General features: G+C 44.6%; 1 protein-coding gene across 5 annotated transcripts in view; it reads right to left on the bottom strand.

Annotated features, from left to right (window-relative positions):
- Positions 1–14,424, bottom strand: part of atp8a2 (ATPase phospholipid transporting 8A2) — a 279,344-nt gene that overhangs the window by 88,953 nt on the left and 175,967 nt on the right. For all 5 annotated transcript variants that reach the window (XR_008723613.1, XM_055636930.1, XM_055636932.1 and 2 more), the window contains exon 25: positions 791–963. Coding sequence is in view for 4 of the 5 variants with exons in the window: in XM_055636930.1 (XP_055492905.1) it covers positions 791–963 (173 nt within the window). In the remaining variant the exon portion in view is untranslated. The remainder of the gene's footprint in view (positions 1–790; positions 964–14,424) is intronic.

Below are 14,424 nucleotides of genomic sequence, written 5' to 3'. Positions count from 1 at the left end.
CGATAGGCAGATGGGTGGATAAAGGTCAGAAATGAAAAGACCGTAGGTGTGAGACAAATGGTGGGTAAACCATACAAACTCATTACAGACGTACACTTGGAATTGCCAAATAAATCTCTAATTGATGAGCCACCAGTGTAGGTTCACCTTGGATTTTGGTTGATTCTTTCTTGTAGCAATAAGGAATCCTCAATGAGTTCATATGTTATAGGAGCAGAATTAGGCCATTCAGTGCAGAATCTACACCATTCAATCATGGCTGATCTATTTTTCCCTCGCAACCCCAATCTCCTGCCTTCTCCCCATAACCCTTGACATTGTTACTAATCAAGAATCCGTCAATCTCGACCTTATGAATATCCCTTGACTTGGCCTCCGCAGCCATCTGTGGCAATTCCACAGATTCACCATGCTCTGACTAAAGAAATTCCTCCTCATGTCCTTTCTATAGGTGCCGCATTTTATACTGAGGCTGTGCTCTCTGGTCCCAGATTCTCTCATTAGTGGAAACATCCTCTCCGCATTTACTCCATCCAGGCCTTTCACTATTCGGTAAGTTTCAATGAGGAACCCCTTCATCCTTCTAAACTCTAGCGAGTGCAGGCACAGCGCTGTCAAACACCCATCATATATTAACCCAATTATCCCTGGGATCGTTCTCGTAAACCTCATCTGCACACTCCAATGCCGACACATCCTCCCTCCGCCTTGCAGATATTATCCAAAGGGCAACGTATTTAGTATAAAGTCCACCACGGCACCATCTTACCAACAGGGTTGTTGTTCTCACCTGCAACAGATGACAGCTTTACAAGATAAAGCCAGATCCAAGAACAGATTTTGGACTTCGTGAGACAGTGCATAGTTCAAGGTGTTTCCATCCAAGATAAGGGCAAGATCATTCTCTTGCTTCAACGATTCTCCCAGGTCTTCGCAGTGGCGATTGATCGTTTCCTTCGTTGCCTAAATCAAGTGAACAAACATATCTTGAGTCACCTTATTACATAGAAACATAGAAAATAGGTGCAGGAGTAGGCCATTCGGCCCTTCGAGCCTGCACCGCCATTCAATATGATCATGGCTGATCATCCAACTCAGTATCCTGTACCTGCCTTCTCTCCATACCCCCTGATCCCTTTAGCCACAATGGCCACATCTAACTCCCTCTTACTCCCTCTATTCTCCAGCACACTTCCATGTACACTGACAAAACCGGGACAACATAGAACTAGTGTGAACGTACGACAGAACTGCAGATGCTAGTTTACACCGAAGATAGACCTCGAAAAGTACAGTGTGCATAAATAAGCATGGATCGTTATCATTGAAAATATTAGCGACGCAGTGGTGCTGGTTTCCGACAGGCACGGTGATGGACGCACCACACATCTCTGTCCTCCATGCAGCTGGCAAGCTCCTCTTTTGTCTCTTCACATGCATCTTCCATCAGCGTCTTCAGCATCGTCTTGATTGGCCGTCCTGGTTCACGCCTTCCATGGGTGGGTTCCCACAGCACATCCTTGTTTGCTGGCATTTCTGGGGGGCGGTGGCAGTGACCAGCGAGCTTCATCCTTCTTGACCTGATCTTCTCGGTCAGAGGTGGAATCTCCCCATAGAGCTGGGCGTTGCTGATGTGGTCCCTCCAACTGACAAGCATGGAACCTTTGTTTTTGAGAGATATTCAGTATGGAGGAATAGTGCATCATAATGTGACCCAGTGCAGCTCACATGACATAACATCACATGACATGACATGACATAACATAACCCAGTACACGAGTAGAAACAAGGAACTGCAGATGCTGGTTTACAAAAAAAAAGATACAGAGTACTGGAATAATACAGTGAGTCAGGCAGCATCTCTGGAGAAAAGGAATAGATGACATTCTGGGTCGAGACCCTTCAGACTGCTGTTTTGTACTTGGCGTTGGAGAGGCTCCAGAGGACGTTTATGAGACTGATTGCGGGCATGAATGCGTTAGCGTATGATGGGCGTTTGACAGCACTGGTTCTGTACTCACTGGAGTTTACAATGTAGGGGGACCTCATTGAAACTTACCGAATAGTCAAGGCCTGGATAGAGTGGATGTGGAGAGGATGTTTTCAATAGTGGAAGAGTCTAGGACCAGAGGGCACAGCCTCATAATAAAACGGCGTACCTTTAGAAAGGAGATGGAGGAATTCTTTTCATCAGAGGGTGGTGAATCTGTGGAATTCATTGCCATGGATGGCTGTGGAGGCTGTCAAAGGGTATATATAAGGTGGAGATTGACAGATTGTTGATTAGTAAGGGTGTCAAGGGTTGCGGGGAGAAAGCAGGAGAATGGGGTTGAGAGGGAAAAGGTGATCAACCATGAGTGAATAGTGGAGTAGACTTGATGGGCTCAATGGCCTAATTCTGCTCCTGTGACTTATGAACCTAAAAGCTTCATTCCTTCTCCACTACACAGAATGATCTGCAGCTGCATGCAGTGAAAAGCTTATGTCTAAATAAAGACTCCATTTTACAAGGCGAGTACTAAAAAATACAGCAATAGGAAAAGCTTCCACAATTTGTTTCCATAGAGTTTCATTGAGTCATACAGCATGGACAACTGGCCATTCGGCCCCACTTGCCCAGACCAGCCGACATGTCCCATCTACACTAGTCCCACATGCCTGCGTTTGGCCCATATTCCTCTAAATCTATCCTATCCATGTACCTGACTAAATGTTTCTTAAACATTGCGATAGTACCTGCCTCAACTACTGGCAACCCGTTCCATACACCCACCACCCCATGTGTGAAAATATTACCCTTCAGGTTCCTACTAAATCTCTCCCCCCCCTCACCTTAAACCTATGTCCTCTGGTCCAAGGTTGGACAAACTTGGATTGTTTTCTCTGCAGCATCAGAGGCTGAGGGAGACCTGGTAGAAAAGGAAAACTAGAGGTATCTCTAGCTCCTGTGGTGTATCTCTGGTACCCCTCTCCCCTGCCGCTCAGTCTGAAGAAGGGTCTCGACCCGAAACGTCATCTACTCCTTTTCTCCAGAGATGTTGCCTGACCTACTGAGTTACTCCAACATTTTGTGTCTGTCATTCGAATGTCTGGCAGCAACTCCCAGTTGCTGTTAGTCAGGAAAGCACCAATTTCACATGCCCTTCAAAGTGTCAGCTACAGAAGACTGTGCGAGCTTGAATTAATGGAGACAATCTGGACAGCTTTTGTGTTTACTCCAAAGTATGAGTGTACTTACCTGGAACTACTGTTAGTACTCCAGAAACTATCGCTGCTAAGACAAAGATAATCCCACGTGACACATGCTGACGCTAAACACTTTTTGATAGCCTCCATTGCTGACTATTCTACAACACCATTTAGTTAAGAGATACAGCGTGGAAACAGGTTCTTCGGCCCACCGAGTCTGCGCCGACCAGTCATCACTGGTTCTATCTCTTACACTAACGAATATTTGCAGAAGCCAATTAACCTACAAACCTGCTCATCTTTGGGACGTTGAAGGGAGCCGGAGCCTGCATTTGGCCCAGATCCCTCTATGCCATTCCTATCCATGTTCTGGTCCAAATCCCTGGAGGCGGGAGAATGGAGTTGAGAGGGAAAGATAGATCAGCCATGATTGAATGGCAGAGTAGACTAGGCCTAATTCTGCTCCCCTAACTTCTGAACTTATGAAAAGCTGTTATAGTACCTGCCCCAACTACCTCCTCTGGCAGCTTGGTCGATGTACCCACCACCCTCAATATGAAAAAGGTGCCCCTCGGGTTCTTATTGAATGATCTCCTCCCACCTGAAACATATAGGTTTTGATTCCCCCGACTGGGTAAAAGAATGTGCCGAAAGCCTTCATGACCAAAGACCATAGAGCGGATCTATGATCTTTGTTCATGACCACCCTATCAGTGAAAATGTAGAAACAAAAGAACTGCAGATGCTCGTTTATGCCAAAGATAGATACAAAGTGCTGGAGTAACTCAGCAGATCAGGCAGCATTTTTGGAGAAAAAGCATCTCTGTTTCACCACAGATGCTGCCTCACCCGCTGAGTTACTCCAGCACTTGATGTCTGTCTATCTTTCTACCTATCTTAGTTTAGTTTAGCTTAGATATACAGCACGGCCCACTGAGTGCGTGCCGACCAGCGATCGCGACCATCTATCTATGACACCACTTTCAAGGAACTACAGTATATACCTGCACTCCAAGATCCCACTGCCCGACAACATTCCCCAGAGCCCTGCCCTTCACTGTGAAACACATCAACCTGCCACTTTAGCTAAAGTATTTAAGGGAAAGAGCCAAAACAGGAACAAACCATTTTCAGAAGCAATAATATTAAAAAAGTCAAGTGACAATTTAAAATGACAGTAACTATTTACTACCACAGACCTTAATTTAGTGACTGACGTTTCAGACAAATAGCACAGCTTGGAGAGAGGCATATCACTTTTAAATATATCTGGAGTACACATCTCATCACATCAATTTAAAAATAAACAAAGTCTTTTGTCAGCTTTATTAAACACATTCAAATTACCTCAAAGGGCATTTCAGCAAGCCAGAGGAACAGCATTTCTTAAACCAAAACAGCTGCCAGAACTATTCACGTGTTAACGTCTTGTAAATGTCTATGTACTGTTCAAATAAATCAAATCCTCCCTGCAGAACAAGGCAGGAATAAAAGACACAATAGAAACCATTGTGCATCTGTCTATTGGAACATGGCCCTATGGCAAGTAAGCAGCTAATCAGTGCAGCCCACAGGCCCAATGCTATGTGTGGTCTTAGCATGCTGGTGCTCTCAAGTCACAGTGGCGCAGCGGTAGAGCTGCTGCCTTACCGTGCCAGAGACCCGGGTTCAATCCTGACTACGGGTGCTATATGCAGTTTGCATGTTCACCCTTTGACGGGGTGGGTTTTCTCCGGGTGCTCTGGTTATGCCGCTCCTAGACTATTTGACCAAGGGGCGGCATGGTGGTGCGGAGGTGGAGTTGCTGCCTTACTGTGCCAGAGGCCCAGGTTCGATCCTGACTAAAGAGGTGTCTGCATGGAGTTTGTGCGTTCCTCCTCTGACCGCGTAGTTTTTCTCTGGGAACTCCGGTTTCCTTTCACACTCCAAAGACGTTCAGGTTTGTAGGTTAATTGGCTTTGGTAACAGAACGTAAATTGTCACTAGTGTGTAGGATAGTGCCAGTGTACGGGGACAACTGGTCAACATGGACTCGGTGGGCAGAAGGGCCTGTTTCCACGCTGTATCTATAAAGTCTAAAGTCACATTGTCTCACCTTCAAATGCCTTGGTAAAGGAAACCCTGCATTACCGAAGCCACAGTGGTTTCCCATCGCTGAAATTTACCACGTATGCATTGTCCTAGTTATGAAAAATATCCAGCTTTGAATGTGATAACAAGAAACTGCAGATGCTAATTTATACCAAAGTTAGACACAAAATGCTGGAGTAAAGGCCCTGTCACACTTGGGCGTCATTTGCGTGTCATTTACGTAACATCATTTACGGGTCATGACGCATGGCGCGTGGTGGCGTAGGCAGTGACACGCAGTCGCCCGCGCCGCCCCAGGATTTTAGGATTCACAAACAGACGCCCAAGTGGGACAGGCCTTAACTCAGTGAGTCAGGCGGCATCACTGAAGAACATGGATAGACGATGTTTCGGGTCGGAACCCACCTGAAACATCGTGCATCCATATGTTCATAAGTCATAGGAGCAGATTTGGGCCATTCGGCCCATTGAGTCTACTCCGCCATCGAATCATGGCTGATCTAAATTTCCCTCTCAACTCCATTCTCCTGCCTTCTTCCCGTAACCTTTGACACCCTTACTAATCAAGAAACTGTCAGTCTCCGCTTTAAAAATACCCATTGACTTGGCCTCCACAGCTGTCCATGGTAATGAATTCCACAGATTGTTCTCTTGCTAAAGAAATTCCTCCTCATCTGCTTTCTAAAGGTGCGTCCTTTTATTCTGAGTTCTCCCAGCCCGCTGAATTACTCTAACATTTTGTGTCCAGCTTTCGATATTGAGATTAAATCACATACTAATATCAATTCAACATTTTTTGCTCAATCTTTACGGTGATTAAAGAGCTAAAACATAACTACAGGGTAGTGGAATTAGATTAGATTACGGATACAACACAGAAACAGGCCCTTCGACCCACTGAGTCCATCGATCACCCGATCACACTAGTTCTATGTTATCCCACTTTCTCATCCACCACCGACACACTAGGGGCAATTTTACAGAGGCCAATTAACATACAAACCGGCATATCTTTGGGATGTGGGAGGAAATTGGAGCAACCGGAGGAAACCCAAACGGTCACAGGGATAATTTGCAATCTCCACACGGACAACACCCGAGGTCAGGATCGAACCCGGGTCTCTGGCGCTGTAAGACAGCAACTCTACCGTTGCGCCACTGTGCCGCTTAATTCTGACACTAAATTCCTGGTAAACTGGTGTCAAACACAAAGTGATAGAGCACTGGAATGTTTACATGTTAAACCATCAGAGAAGTTTATAAAACATTTAAATTGAGTGAATTTCTCAATCAATATCCATCCTTGATCAATACTTGACCTGCAATTATTAACTATTTTGAGACTTTCCTGCGGATGTAAAAAAATACCATCCATTAGCTATTCAAATAATGGTTCAGAGTCATAGAGTCATACGGGGTGGAAACAGGCCTTTGGCCCAACTTGCTCACACTGACCATCATATCTCATTTACACGTCCCACCTCCCTGCGTTTGACCCATATCCCTCCAAACCCATCCTATCCATGTATCTGTCCAGATGTTTTTTTAAACGTTGTGCTAGTACTTGCCACAACTATCCCCTCTGGCAACTCGTTTCGTACACCCACCACCCTTTGTATAAAAAGGTTGCTTCCCTCATAAATCTTTCCCCCCTCACCTTAAACTTATGTCCTCTGGTTCTTGAGTCCCCTCCTTGGGATAAAAGACTCTGTGCATCTACCCTATCTATTCCTCGAATGATCTTATATACCTCCATATGCTCCTAGCCTTTTCATTTTTAAATGAAATTTCAACTTTGAATTTCTGTACATTTACCTTATCTATTCCTCTCATGATCTTGTACACAAATGTTTGATGATTTCAATGGTTCTCTCGGGGTGTTGCCTGACCACCTGAGTTACTCCAGCACTTGATGTCTTTTTCTTTTGAAACCAGCACCTGCAGTTCCTTGTATCTCCTTTGAATTTAACTACTCCCCTCTTAGCCTTAAAAAAAGAAGGGTCCATCCCGATCCAAAACACCACCTGTCCATGTTGTCCATGGATGCTGCCTGACCTACTGAGTTACTACAGCACTTTGTGTTATTTGTTTGCAAACCAGTATCTGCAGTTTCTTGTTTCAACCATTCAAATAAATTGACTAATTATTCTGAACATTTTAATGGTCTTATCGCCCTTTAAGAAAAACTGCATGCATTAACTCTTTTAAGTTCAGAAGAACATACACAAGTTCACTGACTTTACCATTACTCTTGCACTGTTGACAGAATGTCACTCAGAAATAGAAGAGTCCATTTCTTTAGCTATCAATCAAACCAAGCCACATCTGTAACATCAACACAGAGAATCTCTGGCATTTTGAAAGCCACACCATTAACACTTTTTGTTTTATTTTTGACAACCATAAAGTAAGCAATCTGCAAAACTCTCAGGAATATTGTCAAACTGAAACAAAGTACAGAAATAAGCTCTCAAAGCAAGAATAAAATAGTTTCACTGAATTCCTTCAACATTATAAAAAAGGATAGTTAGCTTAGTTTATTTAGAGATACAACGCAGAAACAGGCTCTTCGACCCACCGAGTCCGTTCCAACCAGCTATCGCCCGTACACTAGGCCTATACTACACACTAGGGATAATTTACAAGTTTACCGAAGCCAATTAACGTACAAACCTGTGTGTCTTTGGAGTGTGGTTCGATCGCTAACACTGAAACTCAAGTTTCATCACAAAGTTCCAAGAAAGGAAGGGGAGATCAGAACGAGAGGCTGAATCCAACAACTGCTGAATTCAGTTGGGACAGAAAACAAGTCCTATCAATCAGTCTGAAGAAGGGTCTCGACCAGTAACGTTACCTATTCCTTCGCTCCATAGATGCTGCCTCACCCGCTGAGTTTCTCCAGCATTTCTGTCTACTATCAATGGTTATGGTATTTGGCTTTAACTGCCTCACTCTGCAAACTGCTTTATAACATTATTGGCCATTCCCATCCGTGTCAATAACTTAAGATGCAACTTTCAAGTGTTGATGCCGTAGCACACCAATTGTCTTTCTCCTGCTCTTGCAGTAACAGTTGCACTACTGATCGAGTGCCCTGAGATGATAGATTTAGATAGACACAACTTATTTTGCATTTCCAGTTGAACTGACATTTATGGATTCCCAGTTGAATAAGAATCAAGAGTGTTTTATTGTCTTATGTTCCAGATAGAACAATGAAATTCTTACTTGCAGCAGCACAACAAAATATGTAAACATAGTACTCTGTAAACAATATAGTAAACCAGGATTTCTGTACAATTTGCAAATCGGGGATATGCTGAGGTGCAGTAATATTCTGCTGGACTGTTTGTTAGAAATTAATTTTGTTGTGCGTTTGCACTTTGCACATGTGACATTAAAAGCACCATTGAAACATTGAGATACGTTTAACAGTTACATACATTAACGAGAGCCTTCTCTGCTGTAGCCACGCATAGACCTGCCACACTGATTATTGTACAGAAACATGTCAGAATTCCCGATCACTGTTTGGAAGTTCCTGCTTTCTTGCCAAGTATCAGTGTCCAAACTAAAAAGAGTTGAATAAATGAAACGTAACGGGAACTGTCTGAAAAAGGGGTTCTGACCCAGAAACGTCACCCATCCTTTTTCTCCAGAGATGCTGCCTGACCTGCTGAGTCACACTAGCACTTTGTGTCTATCTTCATCTATCACTAGCACTATGTGTCTATCAGCATCTGCAGCTCCTTCCGACACATAACAGGAACTGAGCCCATACATGAAGATAATATTCTAAATGTAGTCTCATCAGCAAGTTTTATCAGGATAATAAAAGCACTTCCAAGGCTGAGATTTGTATGTTCAGTACTCTGGCTTGCTTCTCCACTCTCCACCCTGCCACTCATATTCCTACACCGTCTCGCAAGCTTCATCTGTTTCAGATTCCTCGTAAGTACTTAATGCTTTGATTTCCTTTATAGCACATGTTTTACTGACCTCTACATCTGTTTTATCTGTTGCCTGGGTCTGGAATTTGCCCAAGGCATTTACCTGGGAAGCCTGAAGTACCTCATTTATTAAACACATCTGACAGTTCTTGATCCTTGAGATTTCTGCTCGTCTTGAATTAACCTTCAATCTTAAGCTAATTATTTCATGCTTTCAAATACTTTGTTTAGTTTAGATACAGCCGAATCCACATTGACCACCTGTACACACTAGTTCTATGTTATCCCACTTTCTCATCCACTCCATACACATTAGGGGCAATTTAGAGAGGCCAATTAACCCACAAACCCGCACGTCTTTGAGATGTGGGAGGAAACCGGAGCAGCCGGAGGAAACTCATGAGTCACAGGGAGAATCATGCTCTTTGGGTATGCAAGCAACATCACATGTTGGTCATAAATAAAGTCATAGTCATACAGCATGGAATAGGCCCTTCGACCCGACTTGCCCATGCTGACCAAAATGCCCCATCTCCACTAACCCCACCTGCCCACCTTTGGCCCATATCCTTCTAAACCTTTCCGATTCATGTACCTGCCCAAGTGTCTTTTTAATGTTGTGAAAGTACCTGCCTCAACTACTTCCTCTGGCAGCTCGTTTCATATACCCACCACCCTCTGAGTGAAGAATTTCCTATTAAAAGTTCCCCTCCAACATTAAACCTATGCCATCTGGTTCCTGCTTCCCCTACCGTCCTGACTCACCCTATCAATTCCCATTACTGTCATATACATCTTCATAAAATCATTACACTCATCATCCTGCACTCCAAGGAATATAGTCCTGGCCTGCCCCACCTCTCCCTAGAGCTCAGGCCCTCGAGTCCTGGCAACATCCCCGTGAATCTTTTCTTCACACTTCCAGGGTAGGGGAAATCAAGAACCAGAGGACCAAGGTTTAAGGTAAGGGGGAAATTTAATGGGAACCTGAGGGGGCAACAACCTTTTCACACAGAGGGTGATACATGGCCCACCCAGAAAAACAAACTACCGACTCCTCCAACATTTTAATCACTTCCTGATGCCCTTGAGGCGAGTTGAGAGGGTGGGTGCACTAATCTAATAAAAGGACAGCACGAGTGAGCCAACAACGCAACAATGGACTAAGCATTTGCAATTTTAAGAATGAGCTGAAATTAACTATACAGCTGTACAGTGGAGAACATATTGACAGGTTGCATCATGGCCTGGTACGGCAACTCCAACTCCCAGGAACCAAAAGGATTGCAAAAAGCGGTGAACATCCCCCACCCAGTCCATCACGGGTACTGACCTCCCCACCATCAAAGGGATCTACAGGAGTCATCATCAGAGACCCACACTATCCTGGCCACACTCTCATTTCAATCCTGCCATCGGGAAGAAGGTGTAGGAGCATGAAAACTGTAATGTCCAGACTCAGGAGCAGCTTCTTCCCAACAATCATCAGGCTATTAAACACTACAACCTCCAAATAGGTTCCGAACTATATAGACTTGGGGGCATTATTTTTTACTTTGCACAATTATTGTTTACTTGTCTGTTTGTGTATAATACACACACATGTCACACATGTATATACATTTTACACAAAAATCCGCGAGCATTGCCACTTTCATTTCACTGCACATCTCGTATGTGTATGTGACAAATAAACTTGACTTGACTTGACACTCACACACACATATGTATATATACACGCACATATGCATAGATACATGCACACACTCATATACACACACACACATATATACACACGCAAATATATATATATATACACACACACACATATATATATATATATATATATACACACACACACACAAACTTATTTTGATGTTTATTATGGGTTTTACAGAGCACCATCTTTACATATCTGTTGTGCTGCACATAAGAATTTAATTGTTTCTTTTCAGGACATACGACAAAATAAAATTCTTGACTGTGTATCAGCACTCCCAGCACTACTTCTCAACTTCAGCACAATGACTACACAAGGCAATCGCTCAAAATGTTGACCAGATAATTAGAGAGCGCACTGAGGATGCACACGATATATGTGAGGCATTCCAGGCTCAGAGTCCAAACATCCATCGCCAGTCCAAGAGCAGCTTGAGACAAGCACTCACTACTGACTCCTACAACATTTTAATCGCTTCCAGGTGCCCTTGAGGCGAGTTGAATCTAACAAAAGGGCAGCACCAGTGAGCCTATTCTCATGCTTTTTATTGTGCTCAAATTTGTTTTGGTAAGGAAGCCCCATTTCACTTGGGTACAGAGTAATGTTGCATCTATTCACTTACACCACTTCCACTTCCTTCGTTTTCTGTGCAGCTGGTTTCTGTAGCCTGCGGAACATTGCCTCTCCACATCACAAATACCCAAGGGCCTCCAAAGTGCTATTCTAATTTTTCCAAACATTTTCATTCTGTTTTTATTTTACCCTGTCCTGCCAATAAAGACACCACATGGGATTCACCCTCTGCACCTTCTCAAACGTGCACCAATTTGTGCGCTAATTTAACATGATAATCTGCTTTGTGCCACATTCCCCCATACTTGGCCGATTATTGCAAAAAAGGAGCTTTAATATAAAATACATTCTGAAATGTGGGTAGAAGGGTCCAGACCCGAAATGTCACCTATCCATGTTCTCCAGTGATGCTGCCTAACCCGCTGAGATACACGAGCAATTGGAGTCTTGTTTTGTAAACCAGCATCTGCAGTTCCTCGTTTCTACTTCCTCAGCTATTACTTGTCAAACTTTGTCATGTCCTTGCCCCTCTTCCGGCTTTCTACCCAACTACAGTCAGACCAAGGAAGGGTCCCAAACTGAAACGTCACCTATGCATGTTCTCCAGAGATGATGCCTGACCCGCTGGGTTACTCCAGCACTTAGTGTCTTTTTTCTACAGTCCCTTGCATCTGCATTCTTAAATATTTAGTCTAGTTTCAGTTTAGTTTAGAGATACAGCATGGAAACAGGCCCTTCGGCCCACCATGTCCATGCTGACCATTGGTACACGTTCACTCTAGTTCTGTTACCCCTCTTTCTCATCCACTCCCAACATACTAGAAGCAATTTACAAAGGCCACCTCTGCACTGACAGCACCCGAGGTCATGTTCAAACCCAGATCTCTGCAGCAGTTCCACCAGCTGCACCACTGTGCCCAACTTAAAATATATTAGTTATTGAGAAAATTCTTCCAAATAAACTCGCATGGTTTGATTTGTTCCTGTAATGGAGGAGAAGTTGCCCACTTAGGCAACTTTTTAGGCGACTGCAGGAGACTATGCAGTCGCCACATGTTCGCGGGTGGTTGCCGGGGAGTCGCCTTTATGGTCGTGAGGAGTTCCCGCATTCTGGGAACTAGTTGCGGCCTCATTATGGTCGCCGTGAACTTTTCAACGTTGAGAAACTAGCGACGACTAGAATGAAGCCGCCGTGGAGAGTAGCGAGAATTCTCGTGCCGTAGGTGGGTCGCCAGGAGTTCCTAGTGGGTTGCCAGGACGTCGGTTCTCTTAGGTACTCGTAAGTAGTAGCCGATGCCGACCGGTGAATTTGGGGGAAAAAAAACGTAAACAGTATTTTCAGAACCAAGGATAACCGACGGGTAATGTTAATGTCCGCCGGGCTTCACAGCCATGCATCTCTGGCTTCTTAAAAGTTGTCTTCACTCCTTCTCCCCCCTTCTCCCCACTTCTTTTAAAGGACTTACCGTACACTGTGCTTTTTAGCTTCTTGATTACACGCCAACCTTCCTGTTCATCGCGGTGTGTGTCTGTATCACTTTGGCTTTGCACCGTGTGAATTTCACTCAGACAGCGCTCCCCCCGCTTGCCCTGTCCCCCGACAGCATAACGGGCTGGTGAAGGAAGCTGTGTGTGTGTGTGTGTGTGTGTGTGCGTGCGTGCGTGTGTGCGTGCGTGCGTGTGTGTGTGTGTGTGTGTGTGTGTGTGTGTGTGTGTGTGTGTGTGTGTGTGTTCCACTCTGACAGTCGTTGTTCCAGTTGCCGGTTTTTCAGGCAACTTGACAGTCACCGGCAGTCGCCTGAAAAATTGCCGAAGTGGGACAGGCCCATTAGGGATAAAAATTTCTCTTTTCTTTAAACACTTTTTATGTTAGCCTCTTTTCTTCAAACTGCGTTATTTCATAGGTGTGTCAAGCTTTAATTATGTTCTTGACTACTAGAAACATAGAAAATAGGTGCACGGGGAGGCCACCTCCAAGTTAATGATTAGTCCTTCAGTTACATTCAATGAATTCAATGATACTTTATTGTCACATGTACCTAGGGACAGTGTTGGGGTGGAAGATTGCAACCACGTGGTCCGCCCTGTTTCAACTAATGCAATCAACTCGACATGCACAAACGGAAGATCAAATAGAACAAGTTGTCCAACAACTTTAGGCTGTGCATGCCACACAAAAGAAGAAGAAGAAGAAGGTACAGTGCTTTCTTTTGCACACAACCCAGTAAAATCATACTGCAGACCTCACCAAGGCAGTACACAAGAGTTGCCACATTTTGGCACAAGTTACAAGTGTCCACCGAACATCGCTGCTGCCGCATGTGGCAGCATGCAGTCCCTGGGTCCCCCTTCATTCTCAGTAGCCGCCCGCCAGGCCCCGCTTCGTTCATGCCATACCATTCCGCCCCGCCACGCCCATCCTTCTCGATGGCCCACTCCTGGGTCCCTCCTTCATTCCCGGCAAATGCCTTCAGAACACAACTGCGTACGTGACCACAACGGAATCTAGAAGTCTGCAGGTACCTCCAAGGTTAGCTACACCACCGTACAATTGAAGTTCAGAACTCCTTTCACAACAGAGGCTAATTGGAAATTTAGACTTTAGATTTTAAAGAGAGAGAGCGCAGAAACAGGCCCTTCAGCCCACCGCGTCCGCACCGACCAGCGATCCCCGTACACTAGCACTATCCTACACAACAGGGACAATTTACAATTTACAGGAGCCGATTAACCTACAAACCTGTATATCTTTGTGAGTGTGGGAGGAAACCCAGAGAAAACCCCATGGTCACAGGGAGAAGGTTCAAACTTCGTACAGACAGCACCCAAAGTCATAATCTAACCCAAGTCTCTGGCGCTGCAAGACCGCTACTCTACCACTATGCCGCCCATAGGAGATAA

The sequence above is a fragment of the Leucoraja erinacea genome, chromosome 6 (genome assembly GCF_028641065.1).
Source record: "Leucoraja erinacea ecotype New England chromosome 6, Leri_hhj_1, whole genome shotgun sequence".
In the NCBI taxonomy this organism is placed as follows: domain Eukaryota; kingdom Metazoa; phylum Chordata; class Chondrichthyes; order Rajiformes; family Rajidae; genus Leucoraja; species Leucoraja erinaceus.
This window is presented reverse-complemented; position numbering and strand designations above follow the sequence as displayed.